The sequence below is a fragment of the Ammospiza nelsoni genome, chromosome Z, assembly GCF_027579445.1.
Source record: "Ammospiza nelsoni isolate bAmmNel1 chromosome Z, bAmmNel1.pri, whole genome shotgun sequence".
NCBI lineage: Eukaryota > Metazoa > Chordata > Aves > Passeriformes > Passerellidae > Ammospiza > Ammospiza nelsoni.
In genome coordinates this window covers 59,617,583-59,637,872 of record NC_080669.1, presented here as the reverse complement: position 1 = coordinate 59,637,872, position 20,290 = coordinate 59,617,583, and the positions used below count along the sequence as shown (strand labels likewise).

Here is a 20,290-nt window from a genome sequence, read left to right as displayed (position 1 = left end):
GATGAACAGAAGAAAGAAGTATTTAAACTTCAATCAGTGCTTTTAGATATTTTATGTAACATTGAGTATTTTGTTTTCTTTTTGTTTTGGTCTATATAACTTGTTATTAAAAGAATTGGACGCGTGGTAACAGTTTCAGGCATGCCCTTCCATTTCCATAAATGGTTCGTTGAAGATGTACTAAAATGATGTTCTAAAACCTGTGGCCATATCTGAGTTCTTTACAACTTTTCATGGCTCTGTTAAGTGAACTTTGCTGACAATGCCAAACCATCTCCATCAGTAATTTAGCTTGCAGATGAGATATCTTTGGGCCAAGGTGTCTTTAGGCAGTCCCATTCAACAGCAAGGTGACACGCCATAGTGAAACAACTCCCAAGGCAAAGAAACAGCATTAGAAATTTATTCAGAATATAAGAACATTTGTAAAATAAGTATTATAAATGCCTCTGTATAAATAAATGCAGTTTTTACAATTCTCTATCAAATGAACACAAAATAGCTATTTTACAGCTGCTTGGAAATGAAAAGGTAGCAACACATTTCAAGCAAACTCAGTAAGGTGAAAAGTTTCTAAAGTTACAATTCATGGTGCAGTATACTGGAGGAGAAGAAAACTAACAAAACCAGTAGAACATGACATGAATGCAAACTTAGTCACATGTGCTTTGCAAAAGCTAACAGTACATTCAAACTGGTGAAGATTTATACATAGAATTAGAAAAAATGATTTTTTTCTAAGCACTCAGTGAAATACAAAAGTTTCATGCACTCTGGTGACTTAAGAAAATTAAAAAACATCCAGTCATTAATTCATGAATGGACTTAGGTTGGCAGGAATCACCTTTTTTTCTTGCATTGCAAATTTATTATTTCTGCAACAAGCTTTGAGTTAAGTTGCTGTAACTCTGTGCACTACACACTCAGGTATTTCTGTGCTGGTACTTCAGAGTTGCATAAAAGGAGTTTGAGGTTTTTTTGGCATTTTTTCTGAGGGTTTGTGCCATTTGAATGGGGTACACTGGAGCTGAAGCTGATTATCACTAATGAACAGTTTTCACAGTAACATTAAGCCTGTGACCATTCCCAGCTGATCCTTTCCAGTATTCTAACAAATGATGCAGTAGCTGCTTGCTGTGGCAAATAAATCAACTGGTGGTCTGGCAAACTCTGGCTACTGCTGAGGGTAGATGGTACCAGTGCTGCTTTTTAATGTACAACCCTTATGGGAAAAATTAGAACTGGTTTACATTTACTGATGATTTATAATTCTAATGCACTTCTAGAGCACAGCTGGCACAGATGATTTGTGTTAAATGTAGTGAAATAATCAGCAAATTGTCAGGCCTGGAAAAAACACTGAGGCTGCAGCTTCTGTGTAAGAGTATCTGAATTTCTTACAGAAGAAACTCTTCTGTGTGAGGGCACTGAAGCACTGGCCCAGGTTGTGCAGAGGAGTTGTGGCTGCCCCATCCCTGGAATGTCCAGGGCCAGGTGGATGGGGCTTGGAGCAACCTGGTCCAGTGGAAGATGTCCCTGCCCACAGAAGGGGATTGTAACAAGATGATGTTTAGGGTCCCTTACAACCCAAACCATTCTGTAATTCCATTAATCTAAACAGGGGGGAAAATGAGCCTAAGAGGCAGCTCAGTGCAGTATGGTTCCTGTCCTCTCCAGTGAAAAGTATTTCACATGGACATTCTGAGGTGACCTCAAGTCACACGGGTGTTTCAGATGCTGGAAGACAAAAGTATAACTACATTTTTGCCACAGCATATGATGGATACTTTCCTTTGTGGTTCTTCAGAACAAGTGTGCTCAGCTGCTGAAGCCGATGGCAGACCCCCACCCTCCTGGAAGTGAGAAAATTGGGCCTAAAAAGGGGAAACACCATAGAGAGCTGCTAAGCAGAACCACAGAGACAGAAAAAATCAATGTGCCTCCTCCCTCAAGAGACTCATTTGCAATAATTTCTAGTTATATTATAAATTAAGAAGTGCAATTATTCTGAGAAAGATGACTGATCAAAACCAGAACATCACTACCTAAAAATTTTGAAATCAGCATTGTTTTAATTTGCTATTCCAACCAACCACATGTGATGCTGGCTTTGTGGATGATGTACTAGACTCCAGAGAAATAACTACTCTAATGACAGAGGACAACAGCAGCTACAGCAGTAAGAGATGGAAAACCAACTGCTGCACTTCCAGATGTAACCAAGACTTAACAATAATGCCACATTCTGAACACAAATTCCTGCAACTATGTTGTCTGACCTAACCCAACAGTAAGCAGAGTTCTCTCAAATATTTCCTTAGTACTAGTAATGGGAGAAATAAATGAGAAAAGTTATCATAATTCTAAATACACTAGTAAAAAACTTGAGGTGCAACTCAACATGTAAAGCAAAAACGATAAACATCTCCTGAAATCAGATTCACTGAAAATCAGCCTGGAAAATGCAAAGCAGAGGCATAACACAGCAGGAGGCTAACACAGTGAAGGGACTATAGCTTGGCTTTTTAAAACACACATAAAGCTTTTTTACGTACTCTGTCAAAAAAAAAAAAAAAAAAAAAAAAGGCAAATTCTGAATATAACAGGTGCTATGGCAGACTCCTGTATTTTGACCCCTACAGAAATCAACCTGATCCCCATGATTTGCTTAATGTTCTTTTACCTAACACACCAAAATTTGCACTTCAGTCAGTTTGATAATACAGTAATACATGATTTAAACAAGAGAATGTTAGCAGTAACAAAAACTAACCTAAGAAAGTTGTAAGACTTCACCATTCACATTCTGTTTGTGGCTGGATATCCATACATCTACACATCTATAATTTTGTGCCTATGTATTCAATATTAAACAGGTACATTATTTAAGTACCTTTTTTGGTCAAAAGAAAGGACAAAAAGAAGACATTCTACCTCTTGATCACATTAAGCTGTAATAAGCACAATACACATGACAGAAATGGCCCAGCTTCTTAAAGAAAACCTTGGATATAGTGTATATAGCAAGAAAAAACTTCTTCTACAAAGTAGTTGCAAACACCATGCAATATAAATACCAGGAGGTCTTCTGTAATTTCTTACCCACCCTTGGCACAGAGTGTCTGTGTGGCATGGTGAAACCCAGAGCCTTTGGCCCTTGTATGCACTGTAAGAATTACACTTTTATCATAGTTCTCAGAGATGCAACTATGCTTGCTTTGCTTTTTTTTCCAAAATCAACAGGAGCTTTCCTACCTGACCTGCACTGTGAGCAGCAGAATTGCAAGCAGGGCGCAAAGAAAAACCCAGCCAGGCTGTCACCCCCACTCTGCAGCTGCCTGTTTGTGGTGTAACCACAGCAGCGAGTCATGAGGGTACAGTGTGGACTTGTGTGCAGACAGCTCAGGGACTGGGAAAACTTCACATGATCTCCAAACTACCCAAATGAAAACCTCGTAACATGAATTATTCTGCTGTGTGACACTGTCACCCATGGGTGACAGGGGAAGAGAAGCTGTATGAATACAGACATAACAACACAGACAATGTACACAATTATAGCATGATAATTCAGGCACTGCCATTTTTACATTATGAAACAGTCCTTAAGGTTAACACTTTTATTATCCCCATGATACCTCTGGGATCCCAGAGAAGGAGCTTTTAAGTTTTGTCAGCATTGACAATCAGAGCGCTTTTAACATTTGAAGCTACCTAAAAGTCAACCTCCAAAAGAAAGAAAGTTGTAATGGCACTAAGTATCCTTTAAAGAGATGCACTTAAAGTGAAGTTTCATTGGTGTGTGGTCTGGAGTTCTCTTCTTCCAGTAAAGCTATTCTTTGTTTGAGCATTCTTACTTGGGTTTCATGTCTCTCCACCATGGCCATCATTTGTGATTCCAGTTTCTTCAGCTTATTTTGATGCTTTTTCTTTGCTTTTTCATAAGCTGCTACCAAGTTGCTGTTAAAAACACAAGGCATACAAGGTAATTCAAACAGGCTTGTTTCAGAGTAAGTGCCACCTTCAGGGAACTTCAGAGGCTGGGTACTGATCCCCTTCCCAGCATTTACCAGTGCTTTAAAATGGATTAGATACAAACCTTTCTGATCCAAACCCTGATCAATGCTAATGTCTGTGTCTTTCCTGGAGCAAGCACAGACCTTTTCCAGTAAACTGGTAAAGAAAACTAAATATGGTTCTAAGAGGCAGATGGAGGTTGCTGTTGATGACCTCTCATACCACTGTTTATGAGTCAAGATCATACCACAACATCAGATGTGATTTATAAAAACATTGCATGGCCAGAATCTGCTTAGAAAATCAAGGACTGATTCTGCATTTTTCATTTTAAAGAAGTAAGATTTACATTCAGAGGATGGCATCTTGTGCTAATTTGCTAGCTGTTCAGTAGCTTCTGTGCCTCCACCTTGACTGGGCTGGAAAGTTTGAGATGGGTGCTGCTTCTCACCACAAAGGCTTTTAAGTGCAATTTAAGGAAAAGCACACTGTGAGTCAGAGGCTGCTTGCAGGAAGGGCAGCCGCAGCCCACCATATTCCTAGGCCATCCCAATACAGTACAAGAAAAGTGCCTTGAGTGAGCAATGGAACTCAGGTGTGATTATCCAAGACATTTTATTAATGAAGTGGTTGGAGCCAAAGAAAAGGGAGGAGTTAAAAACAAAGTAACAAATTCAAAAATATTTTTGTTAGCTTTTTAAATTGTGCAATTGCTACTAGTAACTCAATTGAGATTAACCTATTTCCCTGCTTTCTCTTCTTAACTATGTAGTTGTCAGTGGCCTGCATGGGAGGTTTGTACCTCCCCCTTCTCTAACTGTAAGTCTGGAGCGTTGACAGGTGGATGAACGTGAGGGTCCTGAAACTTCTCATTAAGGTAAGTGGAATATTAGTGCTTTACAAGAACACAGCAAAAATAAACCAATAATGCATCCATCTGCTGGTAGATCCTTTACCTGTTTGCCCTTTTAAGGTCATTAACAAATTCTGCAGACTGCTGATGTCTGATTTCACTGCTCTTCGTGAGTCTCTCCAAAGCACTCACTAACTCCTGCACTCTTGCTTTCAGTTTCTTCTCCCTGGATCAGGAGAAAAGGAGGTAGAAAACTATTTTCAAAACAGAAATAGTACTTCAGCTTCGAAGTGTATCAACAATTGTCCTGTGCGGGGTTGACATGCTGCAAATATTTTCCTTACTATTACTAGGATAATAAAAGAGGTAGTTCTTACATTAAACTTTTCCAAAGACTGGTATTTATAACGCTCACCGTTTTAGAATTCATGATCAGAGAAATAGCAGACAAAAGAGTAAACTAACTTCTCTGGTAGATCATAATGCTGTATGCATTGAATCACACTAATAAATAAGATACATAAATAGCTAATATCCATACTTACTTACCAACTCTGAACCAAAAGCTAATTACACGAAGTGTGACAAAATGGAAATAAGGTATCTTATAACATTTCCACATTACAAGTATCTCTATGAGGGAAAGAAAAAGTGAACAAGATAGAAGTTCTGGGCAGGAGCAAGCATTACAGCTGGGGGACTAAGCTGGGTTGAAAACACATTTCCCAGGTAAGCACGTGGCATGAGGCAGGTGCTTCTTCCTGGGGAGCTCCCTGCTCCAGAGCTGATGGCTGATGCCTGCTCAGCCCACACCTACACACACATGGGACTCTTCCAGGAGCTTTTCTCTGTGACCCAAACTCTGCACAGATAGCCCAGAGAAAAAAATGTAAGATTTAGAAGGGGGTAAAAAAAAAGAAGGAAACAAAAAAGTGTTTTGAGAATGACATGGAGCTGGGCTCAACTGGGACACAGATTTTGCAGCATCAAATCTGACATGTGGGAAGTTTGTGTGTTTACAAGGAGTCTGTGCTTTGCTGCCTAGAACCACTCTACAGTGATCCACCTCTCCCTTCTCCTTTGTTGCAGTGCTGCTACATGGGTACACTTGTTTTCACCTCAATAACAAGACAACTGCCAGCTCCCATATAAGCCCAACGGGAATGAATACCCTGAAGTTTGTGCAAGCTTCCCCAGCTCTGCAGAGACCACAGGGATCCTCCTGGAATCCCAGCTCAAGCAGCGTGCAGTTCCCAGGAAGGCCTGGATATGGCAGCCTTTTATCACTGGAGAGAGGGATAGCACCCAGCTCCAGCAGCAACAGAAGGGCTTTCACAAAGTCAGCTGGGGAATATTCCAAGTTAGCAGTCTATCCCAACAGACTTCAGACCTGCGTTACCAGCCAAATGGAAAAGGACATAAGAGGGCCCTTGTTGATGAAGAATCATCAGTATTCTTTGTACGTCCCTTCTTTGAAGGAACACACCCTCTGCTTTCAAGTAACACAATATTTCTCCATTGCAGTTCACTGCCATCCATCTCAAAGGTAAATTTTAATTTTTATATTCTATCTCAGTCGTCAGAAAGGCTTAGCACAGTCTACAGCCAAAATCTGTTTTCTGCAAAGAAAACAGGAAGAAAAACAGCCAGAGCACAAACAAGAAAAGATGAGATGTGGCAGAGGCCAGACCTAATGCATTTGTGGCATCATACTACTGATGTGACAGAACAGAGGAAGGCAAATTTGGTGCTTCTCTGCTCCAACGGCTGCTACATCCAGAGGCTCTGGGGAAGGCTCAGTAGCACCAATTCCAGCATGACGACCTAGTGTGAACAGCAAGTCCAGTGGAATAAACATGCACAGGTTTTAGATGGGCAGAGAAATCTCAAAATCGTGTGAGCTTCATTTAACATCATGTCCAGGAAAAGGTGTTGCTGTGGAAATGCTGCACACAGTCCCATGTGAAAGAGCCCTGTAGAGCCACAGTTCACTGACGCTAAACTCCTTCACACACACACCTGCTGTAACAAGAGCTGCATGGAAAAGAAACACAGTAGAAAGACTTTGAGGAACTTTTCATGCATGGTAAAGTTTGGTTGCTATGGTGACTGTTACCTGATAAAACAATGATATCACCTTTTGTCTGTTTTTCACTCACACCTTTCAACCAGCCCTGTTCAGCCTGAACTCAGCTACACATCAAGATGTATTTCTGTACATTTGGTCTAAAACATCCTTGTCTTGATGCTTGTCAAAGACACAGAGCCAGCAGAGTGGTAAGCACTCTGTTCAAGCTACTTAAACAACTTTCAGATGCCAGTTCTGAACCTTCTGAACCAGGAAACAGTGGGTAATACTTCAAATCTATAGACGACTCAAATTTACACTGGCACCAGTAAAATACATGTATTTCTTTTGGCTTTTCAGAATGTCTTGAAGTCAGTAAAACAGCACTAGATAATGCCTTCTCAATCTTAATCTCATGGAAAGCAACGGGTGGTTTCATTGCATGTGCTGAAATATTTCAAAAATCTGAAAAAAAACAACACATAGGGATCTACTTTTACACCCTTTTACAATTTAAAAACTGCCTATCTAAAAATCTTTACTTCAAGAGACATTTCATAGAACAAGTCACACCTGAGGAGCCACATACATCAGCAACAGCAAATGCAGAGCAAATACCTTGGGTTTCTCTGGGAAATGAAGATGCACAGGGTTAATGACTATTATACACTAAAACATGTAAGGTTTTCCCCAGGGTGCTGCATCTTCTGTTTCAGCAGCAGCTGAGAGACCTCAGAGCTGTAGGTCACAGGCTGGTAAGAACCCTGTCCTCACAGTGGTTACTCCCCCTGCTTCCCTCAGTTTCTATCAGTGATCACCTCAATTTGGCCAGAAAGAATTGTCCACACTTGTTTCTCCTCAAAACTGACTGTGTAGTTAGGCAGTGAATAGCAGCTATACTGAATCCTGAGGTGCTGTCCTAAGGGGATTTCCAGCACCACAGCACTTCCCTGACTGCAAGCTGTGAAAAATCTACTACAGGGATGAATATGGCAGAATATTTTCAATATTGCATATGAACCACATGTCTACCATGAGAACATGTCGAAGTTTCCAGGGATGGAACTGCACTTGATGTGACAGACATATGGAACATCCTATTGATGTAGGCACAGCCTGCTGCTGCCAGACAGTCTTCCAGACTCCAAGATCCAAACTCCCATGGAAGGAGACACACCAAACTCACACTGCTATTGTGCCCCAGGGGGATTTCTGTGTATCCCAAGAAAGCGCTTATCTTTGTATTTTGATGGGAAGAGGGAAGGGGAAGTGAGTCTTTTTCAGAGAACACAAATTCTGTGAGCCCCTGACTCCCACTCTATTGGACTGCTCCTTATCCCAACAACTCCTCCTCCAACTGGCTACTGCAAGCTGGGGCTGCAGAGAACACAGCCAGACACTTCATGAACGCAGAGAAAATGAGCAAGTATTCCCAGAAGAGGGAATGAGCCTGTGATCTGAGGGCATGGCTCACTTTCAGCACAAGGGCTCCCTGCTGCTGAGAAGTCAGCTAGGGAAATCCCTGACTGCTCCCTTTCCAGGGAAAGGCTCAGAATGAGTGCATTCAAGGCCTACAGCCTACAACATCAGCTAAAACCACTATTTTCAGTGAAATGCCTAATATGCTGGTAATAAAGGCTTTTGTTTGGTATTTTCACAATCAAAACACTCAGTGCGCAGTTGCACAGTGGTTTTCAAGGGTTTTTTGTTTCGGGATGGCTGAATAGGAAGGGTCTAACTGGTGTTCTCTGGTTTCAATGCTGCCACTTTGGAGAGCAGGGAATTCTGCCAGGGACATAAAGAAAACTGTTTCTGTCAATTTGGCCTCCACACACTGACACCATGTTTCGCACACTGTAATGTAAGCAAGGTCATGAGCACCTTATATTTTCCCTCCTGTCTGGACTTTTCTAGACATGTTCAGGTTTCATGTGCTAGAAGTCTTTCCAGATTTTCCTGCTCTTGCTGATTTCATTGAAAATTCCCCAGTGCTGCAAACAGGAAGCTGCTCTTCTCTGGCACACAAAAAGTTGATTCTTCTGCCCCTGGCTTGGAGTGCACCCAGCTAGCTCCCCTTCTAGTTAAAGCTACCAGCCCTCTGCCCTGGGGTCAAGAGCACCACAGCTCTTGCCAAATCAGAAGCAAAAGAGGAACAATGAGCTCTCTTCAAATGAAGAGGTGAGAAACTTTTCCACAGCCAGGCAGAGAACTCTTGCCATTCCTAGGACACATCTTCTTACCCATCAAAAGAGATCTGCTGTGGGCAGATCCCTTCAAATCCTGGCTCCTCCTGAGGAGTGGGATGACCAGGTTCAGCCCAGCACCTGCCCCTGAGCTCTGCCGGCACAAAGCCCTGATGTAGCAGGACCAGCAGCAGCCAGCCCAGGGCACAGAGAATTCCTGGCAGAGCTATCCATGCTGGAAGAGCAGGCCCAGGGAATGGGGATGGGGAAGGGGAGGGAGGAAAGGCACCTCCTGCACGGTCCATAGCTATCTTAGCTATCCTCAAGGCCTCTACTTTGAAGGGAAGATACTTCCCATTCCACACTCCACTCCACTCCTACTGCTTCCCTGATATCCTCCTGTTGTAATGAGCCCAGCACCATCCCCCACTCCCCTCTCTGACTTTTCCAGTTGAATAGTGTGACACATGATTGTTTTTCCTAGGCATTTGACTCCTCTCCTCTCAGGAGATAACAGCTGGACATCTAAAAGGAATGCACATAAATTTTCTCTTCATCAGCAGTCTAAACTAACATCTTACATCAGGCTGGCATGCAGAACCCCCAAGCTAATTTGAATGCATGCCTGTCTCACTGGTCTGGCTTGGCCTGCTAAGGGAAACGACATATAATAAATGTTTTAAAGAGGCACCACTTCACAAATGCCAAGAGAGCCATCCCCTTCAAATGCCATGTCTTCCTGGTTCACCTGCTGAAGCACCACCCGTGCTTGCCAGCTACCTGTGCACAGGAGGCCGTTCCCTTTGCAGAGGTGACAGAGGGTGCTTCAAAAACCACTTTGCTGGTGTAAAATACTCTACTGGTTTTTTTGCTGATTGCTGAGATGCTCAGAACATATCTCAACACAGCCATGTATTACACCACCTGCAGTGGGGAGACAGGCCAGGTGCGGTCCTGAAGCAACATACTGGCAGCAAAAAGGGAGAACAGCCCTGGAGGGAGGCAGCAGCATGCCTGCTACACTCACTGCTCAAGCCTCCCACCCAGCTTTGTCAGCCCAGCCTGGAAGCTCTCCAGACCTGGAGCTATTTGGAGCTCCCTGTGATGATTATATTGAAGTGCATAGCAGCTCAGCAGTTCAGATAACCACAGGGTGGTAAGAACTACTTACCATGTCAAAAATGGAGAAAAAGACAAATCATGGCTGTCTGTGAGGCATACGGTAGAAATAGTTACTCAAGGTGCTTCTAAGCAATCTGTCCCTGATATCACCATGAGTCACTTCTCCTCTTGTGAGAAGGTTTCTCTTAGCGGGACTCTCCAGAGGGATTTCCAGAGACAGGCCATGCCTTCTGAAACTCCCTGGAAGCCAAGGGGAAACCACAGCAGGATACTGCACAGTCACAAAAAAGAGACATCTCTGAAATTTGCCATGACTGCAAGCCATACCATTGTCTGGCTTTCAAATGCTTCAGGGTTGCTTATCTCCTCATTTAATTGATGTGGTAATTGGAGAACAGAAATAAGCAAACACTGACAGAAAGCAGCCAAAGATGCATCAGTAGGTCCAGAACACAAACCTCTGTCTCTCTCCCCCTACTTTTACCCACTGCATGTTTGTCCAGCACCTTGGTCAAAGAAAAGTCTAAGAGTAATTTTAAATATGAATGGTTATGATATGTTCTAGGCATTTCTGTTTCCATTTCTGAGACAGCCTTACCGTGCTCAGCATAGGCCTTAATTTCAACAATTAAATTTAATGACTGCTGCTATCACAAAACTAAGCTCAGCCCTTGAAAATATGCAAGGTTAACATGCCATCATATGAAGTTCATGGAAATTTAAAATTAAGGAAGGTGGCTTGATTTCTCTCTCACTGACATTGTGTCAGGAAGAAGTCACTGCCATGCCCTGGCCCAGTGCTCTATTGAAATGTTTGCTCTCTGAAAAGAAGTTTGGCACGAAACACAGCTGAGGTCTTCAGACAGGGATAAGGATGTAAGAGTGCAACAAACATTGTACTGTCCCAACAGACACGAGGAAATTATGGCAATAGGATGAGTTTTTCATGTCTTACTAGGAATACCTGCAGCTTCCACTCCAAAGAGGTGGGACCACAGCTCTGTGCAAAATGCACCTTTTGTTAACAGAAGAAGAACTCTTTGCCAGTCTACTGATAACTACTCATTTCTCTGTCCACAGTGACTTCACAATTAGTAGCATCACTCACTATCTCTTCGTTAAGAAGTCATCAGGCATGGTAAATATAAAGATCCTTTGCAGTGTTGCCAGATGGAAAGTCACTCTTTTGTGAGGGAGATACTGAAACATGTCTAGACTGACACGATTCATGTAATCCTGCACAGCCATGAAGGATCATAATTTTGTGCCAAATGGTGATGCAGCTGAAGTCTGAACAGTCAGTCTAGTTACAAAGTGTTTTGCCTGCCATGGTCTGTAGTACTGCTAGATCCTTCCTGGCCAAGCATTTTAATGATTTATAAATTATTATATAATGTATGAATGAAATACAACCCTACACAGACAGAAAAGCTATCAGCAGCTAAAAATACAAGCATAGACTACAGGAGAACCTCACAGGAGGAAGAAGTTTCAGTCTTGCCAGCTTGGCCACTTTTCACAGAATGAAAGTAGAAGAAAATAGCTTCTTAGAAGAAGAAAATATCCATTCTATCATCATTATCATCAGCCTTCTAAAGCAGAATAGAATTCTTACTGCCTCCCTCTTGCCACCTCCACTGCATTTACCTGCATTAAAGCATAACCTGGTATGTGTCTACTGAGTTACAAACTCATACAAGTCATGTACATTGCTCTCTGCCCTGCCCCAGCAGAAGAGACCAAGCCAGCAAGAAAGACAACTCATTTAAGGTCTTCCCACAGAGACTGCGTCATTTGTCTGATTTTGGGATATTCAACCAGATCTTGTCTTATAAAACTGGCCTCTGGCACAACCATCAAGGTGTCAGCACCAGGCCATGAGGATACTGAGAACACATTTCCACCCTCTCAAGAGTACGGTATTTCCTGCCAAAAACTTGTTTATGAATGTGTCAAACTCAAGAAAGAAGACGCTTTGTGCCCATTAAAGCACTTCATCATTCCATTAAGAAAAGAGAGAGGGAAAACCAAAACTTGAAGGCTCTGGCAGAAAGTGTTGATGTTTGGCTGGAATAGGATATGTCTAAATTAGTGAGCTTAGCCTGCAACACCAGAAATTGGTGTGACAGATGTAGCTTCAACAGCATAGGACTTAAAGACAACTTACATTTCTCCCAGTTAGCACAGTGACCATCTAAAAGACAAGTGAATTCTGTAAAAAGCCAGTAACAGGGGTTTTAATGCTGAGCACTACTATGGGAAATCCTGAGTTGTTCTAGAACAAATGTGTTATTACACAATAGATGAAGAACTGCTTCTGCCTTGAATTTCTGCTGATGGGCACTACCAACAGAAGTTTCACAACACACTACTGGATTTCAGATTTACAAAAATATCCACATCTGCAGAGAGAAGCCAGCATGGCTCTGTGGATGAGATTGCTCTGCTGCATGGCCATTTGCAGACAATGAGCAAATAAATGCTTCCAAACTACACCAAAACCCAAACCATAACTACATCCTGCTGTTTTATTTGTGTTTCACTCTGTTTCAATTAACTGAGAAGAACCTGACAATTTAATAGCAACAGAAGGACAGAATGGGAAAGTAGCAGAGGGGGGAGCAACCAGAGCTTTAGTCTCTGTAATGATGGGATAAGGAGGGAACAGGAAGCAGGGCTGCTGATTGATATCACATACTCTGATAAATAGACTCAAAACCCAATGGATTTCTGCCCCTATCCTTGCAATTGTTGTCCCCTCAACCAGTGTCTACTGCCTGGAGAAACAATAGGGAGAACCAATTGCTGGACATATGCACCAATTGTAACCAGTCCTGAAACAGTCCTGAATGCTGGCATTTAAATACTGCCTCTGGATCACAGAGCCATGATACGCGTCTGTTTCACATTTTCCCCCACCTCCACCCTTCAGCAAACACAGTTACTGGGACTAATATCTTAAATTTTGTATTCTGGTCCTACTTCCTTGGCAAGTTGAGGAGGATGCACCCACAGAGGAGGAAGGACTTGGATAAGTTTTAGAATTCTTTTGAGGATTTGTGATAGTCTAAATATCACTGTGATATTTGAGGACCCATTTGTCCAGAACAGCAGTTAGGGACTTCTGATATTTTTTAGCATAGCTGTGGCTTAACAGGTTGCAGTAAGCTTTCTCCATGTGCTAGACAGACCTGCAACTGACTTGCAGAGACAGGACTTCAGGGTAAGGAGGGCTAAGCATTCAGCCTGATCTCGCTGGCACACTGATCAGGGAGAAAAACACCCTGTCCACACAGCTTGCAGGAACTGTGCTTGAGCCCCACTTGCAGCAGCAATCACATTTAGTACAGCTGTATTTCCATTACACAGAGAGCCTTCACAATTTATGTACAGTTTAATCCGATTATTTTTCTTCTCCATTTCTGCCTGACAAACTGTACTTGTGAGGCTCTTGGCTGGAAATCCATGCTAATCAACTTAAGGCCTAGTAGATAAAGCAAAGTTGTTTTCTCTGTGTTGTCAGCAAACCACATTTCATGACTATACTCAAACCTCTGTTAACTAAGGTCATTGGCATCTTCTGAAAATCCAGGAGCAAATAACAAGAGCCGGAAGAGCAGCAGCTTGAGTGAAGGCAGAAAATGCTGGTGGAGCAGCTCACAGCAGTGAGCAATGTGGGGGATACAGGGGAGGCCAATGGCTCTCTGCAATGTTTATGTGAATTACTTTGCTGATGGGTTTTATCTACCCACACACAAATGACAGTTTTGATTATTTTACCCACAGAATTTTGTTCCCTGCATCATGCAAACTAAGTACTCAGCAACTGCCAGACTACTAAGCAAATGGTAGGAGATGTATTGATTCTGCAATGGTAATCATCTTACATTTTCACATAATGCCTTTCAGGCTTAAGTGTCCCTGGGCACAGCACACATTGCACCCATAAAAAAAAGCACCTCAGGAATGAAACACCACAGCTGTCTGAAAGGACACCATAAAAAAAGGTGCAAACACTGGTAAAGCAAGACACAGTCTTCCCAGCCAAAATTCTGGTTCTTATATCCCAAAATCCCAGCAGCATTTTGGACAGGTTCTAAATATAAGAACCAGATTAGGTACTAGATAGCCATTTCTTGGCAAACGTGGAACAAGTATTGAAACTATTATCGAAACTATGAATTTCTTTGTCATTAAGTTTACCACATAGCTGGTGAAGGAAAAACTGCTGCACAAACAAATATCTAGCTAATGTATAACTGTACTGAAAGCTTAGGCTTAAAACCTGGCTGTTGGTAAAAGCTGTTTGTCAAGACATCAATTTTCTCTCCCACTGGAAAGCTAATGCCTCACACAATATCATTTGTAATTGAACAGTGGCTCCACTTACATACTCAGGAGGCAAATGGAGCATCTGAGTCATCAAAATGCCTGCAGTAGGAACTGCAGTGGGAGTTACTCCTGTAACTCCTACCCAAATTCGAACCTGCAGCAAACTGTCTTAACCAAAGATCACACTTCATATCCTGTCTTTACTAAGCATTTTCTTAACATACAAAAGAAACGTGCATGTCACTGTTTTATGTCTCATAGTCTTGCCTGAGAGTGGTCATTACTGCCATTTTGAGGGTTTCTTTTATTTCTAAATTTCAACTGAATTCCGGAGAACCTCAAGGAGAATGGAGTTGAGCACCAGGTGAAAGGAGCTAAAGCAGGAGAGAGGGGAAAATCAGAAGGACTTCGATAGATCTCCTTCTCACAGGACAGATCTGTGATCACTCTTCAAACCACTTGAGAGTTAGAGTGAAGGCTCAGAAATAAACCTTTCCCTGGACCTACAGGACAAGTCCTGACCCTGGTCAGGGAAGCTGTGCTTACCTCCTGAGTGCATTTGTCAGCTCAGCAGTCAGTTCACTCTCATTGTATGGTCTCAGCTCAGCAAGGGTTAGTGGTGTTGCGGTGCCATCACTACATTCCTGACAAAGGAGGAAAAGCCACCTGATTAGAAATTACCGACCATCTTAATGGGAAAATTCTGAAAGCCTCTTAGTTCACAGCTGCTTTTAAAAAGGAGGTGAAATAGACAACACAATGCTACAGCAACAAGGCAGGGTATCATCATACCAAGAAATGGATTAAACAGATTAATACTTCACAATGCCTCTAAATGTTTTTTAAAACACCACAGCTCACCGACTTGCAGAATTCTGCTACTGTGTGCAAAACTGCCACTGCCTTCCTTATATTTCTTTTGACACCAGACATGAAACAAAGAGGCAATGGGATCAAGAAATTCAGATGACATATTGCCAGGAATAAGGAAGTAAGACGTTATGTCTTGGTTTTTGTTTTTAAACACATTATTGACATTTTCTGGGACCACAGCACTAAAAATAAGACAAAGTTTTCCAAGGTATTTATTTCTTAATGCAAATTATTACGGGAAATGCAGAAATCTGTTTATTCTACATTATTTTGCATTAAGGGGAGAAGAGTCTTCATTCTCAAATTATTACAATCTGGTTTGGAGAAAGAGATCTTCAATACAATGGTCTAAATGCTGCATAGAAATAAGTGCTAATGTTTTCATATTTTGTGTTTATGGGAGAATGGCATTTTGCTTGGACTCCCTTCCAGTGTTTCCAGTGAGTGGCAACAGGCAACACACATGCTCAACCGCAGCAACTCCTATGTCTCGCAGGACTGGCCTTGTGGTAGTCCTCAAAACACCCTTATTTTAGCCCATGCCTAACACCAATTCTTCAAAGTCCTCAAGTCACAGCATGGAAGGAACCATCTCACAACTGGGGAAGAGAGGAAAGATCTGCATATAGACAAAATAAGAGCATGATTAACATGCTAAAGACTGCAATACGGACGGGAAAGGTTTAATTAATCATGTTTACAACTTTGGAAGTGTAGCTTGACTCCTGACCTTGCCCAGTTTGTCTCTGCTTCCGCTGCTGGTTGAGCTGAGAGATCTCATTCTCTGCTCTTTTTGTTCTTCCACTTCAGACTTCAAGTGCTCAATATGGACAAGGTAGGCCTGCTCCTGAGCCTCTCGAGTGCTCAGCTTCAATTCCAAAGCCTTCTTCTCCTTCTCCAGCAGGTAAAGCTGTGCCTTGAGCTCTGCCATCTCTTCCTGTTGAAGAAAATTGTATTATTGCATGCTGCTTCATGGGACTAGGTACCTAATGAAAGATGAGGTTAAACAAGATTTTCATCCACTCTTATAACCTAAGTACTCTTTTCATTGAGAAAACTATCAACATCCAGATGACTTTTTATAATCACACTGCATATTTGTCAAAGACTTCTGTATCTTCAGTCTGAGTATGATAACCCCTGACACCCCTTTATCATCTTCAGGAATAAGCTCAGAAGCAAAATTAGAATTGGACTATCAGAGATCTGAGAGAATTGACACAGCTGCTGAAATTTCTCTGGTTCTACTTTGTCCTTCAGAGACCATTGTCTTAAAAGCAGAAGTATATGACTTTCAAACATCTCCCTAAAAGCAAGATTTCAGTTTCTTATTAATATCCAAGAACTAATCTCATTACAGGGGAAGGGGTTTGAGAGACCAGGACCTATTCCTGCTTTGTAATACCATGTGGTAAAATGAGTTATGTCAAAAAGAGCAACTGAGTATGGCACCATCAGATGTCCATTTATAATTTCCCTCCCCTAGGTGACCAGAATCCCAAGTATATGCAACTTGAGTTTGACAGAAAAATGCACTCATTTATTTTCTTCCCTAAATATAATCCACAGAGGATGGACAGTGGTACTCGATAGAAAGAAGCTCAATTCTGAGAGCTCCTTCTTGCTTCTGACAGGGCTGTCACCTATTGTAACACAATGTCTGCTGCCTGGGGACAGACCTCTGTTTTAACATCTGTCTGACAGTGGCTGGGCAGAAGTTTAAGAGCAGGGCGTGAGTGCAATGACCCTTCTTTAAGACTCCAAAAACTCCTGTGAAAAGCAAATGATGGGTTATTCCTGAACCAGAAGGGCTCTCTGTGATGAACACTTCAGAAATGTTTCTTCTACAAAATGCCTAGTTATTTTCTATACCCAGAAAAACCCAATATCCACAAAACCTTCAAAGAGATAGCACTAATACATAATTTACATTATGTGCTTAAAACCACCACTAAACAAGCAAGACTGCCAAAACAAACAAACAAACAAATAAAAAAACCCAAAAAACAAAACCCAACCCAGAGTCATGTTTTCACTGTTTAGCTTGCCTTGCCCTAGGTCACTTAATGGGTGAATACTACATTCATGCAGACATTTTCTGCATTACATTTCTCTTGTTCACTGTCTAAACACCTCTGAAAGACAGAAGTTTCTTGTTGTGTGGCCAGCCTAGGAACAAGTCACTATCTGTTTAAAACAACAACAACAACAACCAAACAAACAAAACCAACACAAAAAAACCCTAATCACAAAAATAACAGAGGTATCTTGCTTTATTGTTCAAAAATAATGCTGTTCATATTTTAGCCATTATAAACAAAGATTATACAAAACCAAATCTTTACACTTATTTAGACAAACTTTTTATGTTGAAGGGAATCTAAATGCCTACAAAAATTTGCTGTCTGGATTAAGACTAAGCACTGTACACAGGTGTATCACAGTTACAAGCATCACTGGCTTATTCAGAACCATGCAAAAACAAAATCCCTATCTTAAAAACCCTGAGGGGCTCAGAAAGGTTTGTATGAGCTTTAAAGTCACTGATTTATTCATCTGCTTAATTGTGAACTGAAGGTTAGAAGCACAACCAGTTTCATTCAATGCGGTTTACACAAATTTAGTTGTTAGGCAAACTTACCATTAATTGCCTCTGTCAACAGTAAAAAATGTAAATAATACTGATATATAATTATGGGGAGATTTTGTTATAGGAGTTGAACTGGATGGTCTGATATACTCAAGTGTATCCATTTAACTTCTTAAGCTTCTACTTCTAAAGCCATTAATCTACTTAGCCTTCTTAGTGAAGGCTGAGAAGTAATTTGAACAGAGTATTTTGACACTTGTATGAATAAAAGATACTTTCAGCTGTCTGTATGGGATGGTCACGACAAGATCTTTCCTGGCTAGAGGATGAAGCCAGGCAAATTCAGCCCAGAAATAAGGGACATTTATTTCCTAAAAAAAAAGTTAAATTAATTCACTACAACAACCAGTGTGTGGAACAGGCTTTTCTTATCATGCAAAGACTTCACTTATTTTATTTTCATAAATATTCATTATTTCTTTATTTTATCCAAGCTCAAAATAAATTTGAGGATCAATGTTTAACTCCTTTGTTAATGAAGACAGTAAGCTTAGATCATCACATATGAATTCAGCAGTTTGCATCCTGTCCCAGAAGACATATCATGCACCTCCCATATGTTACTTTTCTCATGTCAAAACAATGTGACTTGGAAGTAAAGAAGCAAAAAAAAAGGCAGGGGAAAAGTTAAAAAGCTTGTGTCAGCCAGTGTCTTACAGAGGCTCACAGAGAAGGAACAAGAGGGAATGGAAAGGTTGAAGATGGTTAAAAATTTGAACTGCAGTTGAGGATTATGGTATGGACCCATGCAATGCACGAGGCAGAGTAGCAGCAGCCATTTTGGGAAAATTCAGGTAGTTCAAGTTTACGTAGAGAGTCAATAAGCAGCAATTTTTTTCCATGAAAATATTTTCTGAAGACCGCATCTAATTTAATTGAAAAGACAGTGCCACCTTCGTATATTTACCACTTCCCTTTTCTTCCAGCTACAGAATGCTGTGAAGCAGTTTTGCAGGTTAACACACCTGTATCTTCAGAGTGTGAGCACAAGTGGCATTCACTAAATGAAACCCTGACGGAGAAGGTAGCAAGTGTCCCTGTTCTAGGGGATTGCAGAAGACTTAAGACAATCCATGCAAATTCACAAGCTTCAGGTATCAAATCCAGCAGTTATTTTGGGACAAATTAATTTAATATTGAGGGATATTTTGTACTCAGTCATACATAATCCTGGTTTTGGACAAAAACTTGAATGAAAATTAAAATCTTCTGATTCAAAATAATCAGAAACACCACAGAATTTTCAAAATCAAAATTTGTATTCGATTTGCTCATGCAGGTAAGAAGTTTTTAAAGTCACAAAAAGTCAAGGAGAACCACAGTAAACAAGGTGGGATGTACCAACCTTCAGAATTAAAACAAACATCACAGTAGATAAGTGTCATGCTCTAGTTATCTGTATTTCACTATACAAATCTGTAAGAGCATGAATGGGTGTAACACAGGTGGACAATAGAATACTTAACATTTTCCACCAAAGACTGTAGTCTCAATGTGCATCATGAGCAACATTATCAACACCTGTACACAAAAGAGGAAAAATTATCAGTGTAGAAAGCTGACACTTCTTATCTAGATTAAGGCCTTTGAAATGCAGAAAGGCTGTAAACCAAGAATTATTTACACCCATCAAAAGTAATCTCCTTGCTAACTGGGGCATGACAACAACTGACCTCAAAGCAAGACTACTCAATGATGACAAACCGCTGACTGGAATGTATTTGAAACATGGTTAATTATTGCTTGAAGCAAAGAATTGTATTTTATAGGAGACCACTGGCAGACCACTATGTCTTACGCTCTGGATTAGTAAAAAAAAATAATAAACAGGGCAGCAGAGAAACAACCCTCAAAATGCCTTTCTCATTAATAATGAAGAACTACTGTAGTAAAGGTACTTCAAACTGATGAGGTGATCAGCTTTTACTGGCAATCAGAAATGGAGGGTGCCAAAAGATGTGCCAGAGATTCCAACACAGAACCAAGTTTTGGGAAGACAGTAGGAGATTATAAGACCCAGCAACGCTGGGAAATCATCGAGTAGCTTGTTACAGCTGTATCACCCTTGCTAAGAATGTAAAAGGGAGAAAACAAATTAAAAATGCAAAACAATGAAGTCTTCTGCAGTCCATCTGCTTCAAGTTAAATAAAATACTGTAAGGAAACCTAAATTCTCTGTTTGTTTCAGAAGG

The 20,290-nt window shown here is 41.1% G+C and overlaps 1 protein-coding gene across 1 annotated transcript in view; it reads right to left on the bottom strand.

Annotated features, from left to right (window-relative positions):
• Positions 1–389: 389 nt before the first annotated feature.
• Positions 390–20,290, bottom strand: part of MCC (MCC regulator of WNT signaling pathway) — a 183,250-nt gene continuing 163,349 nt past the window's right edge. Inside the window, 4 exon segments of the mRNA XM_059492528.1 lie at positions 390–3,960; positions 4,974–5,096; positions 15,122–15,219; positions 16,179–16,385. Of these exon segments, the coding sequence (XP_059348511.1) occupies positions 3,780–3,960; positions 4,974–5,096; positions 15,122–15,219; positions 16,179–16,385 (609 nt within the window). The 3' untranslated portion in view covers positions 390–3,779.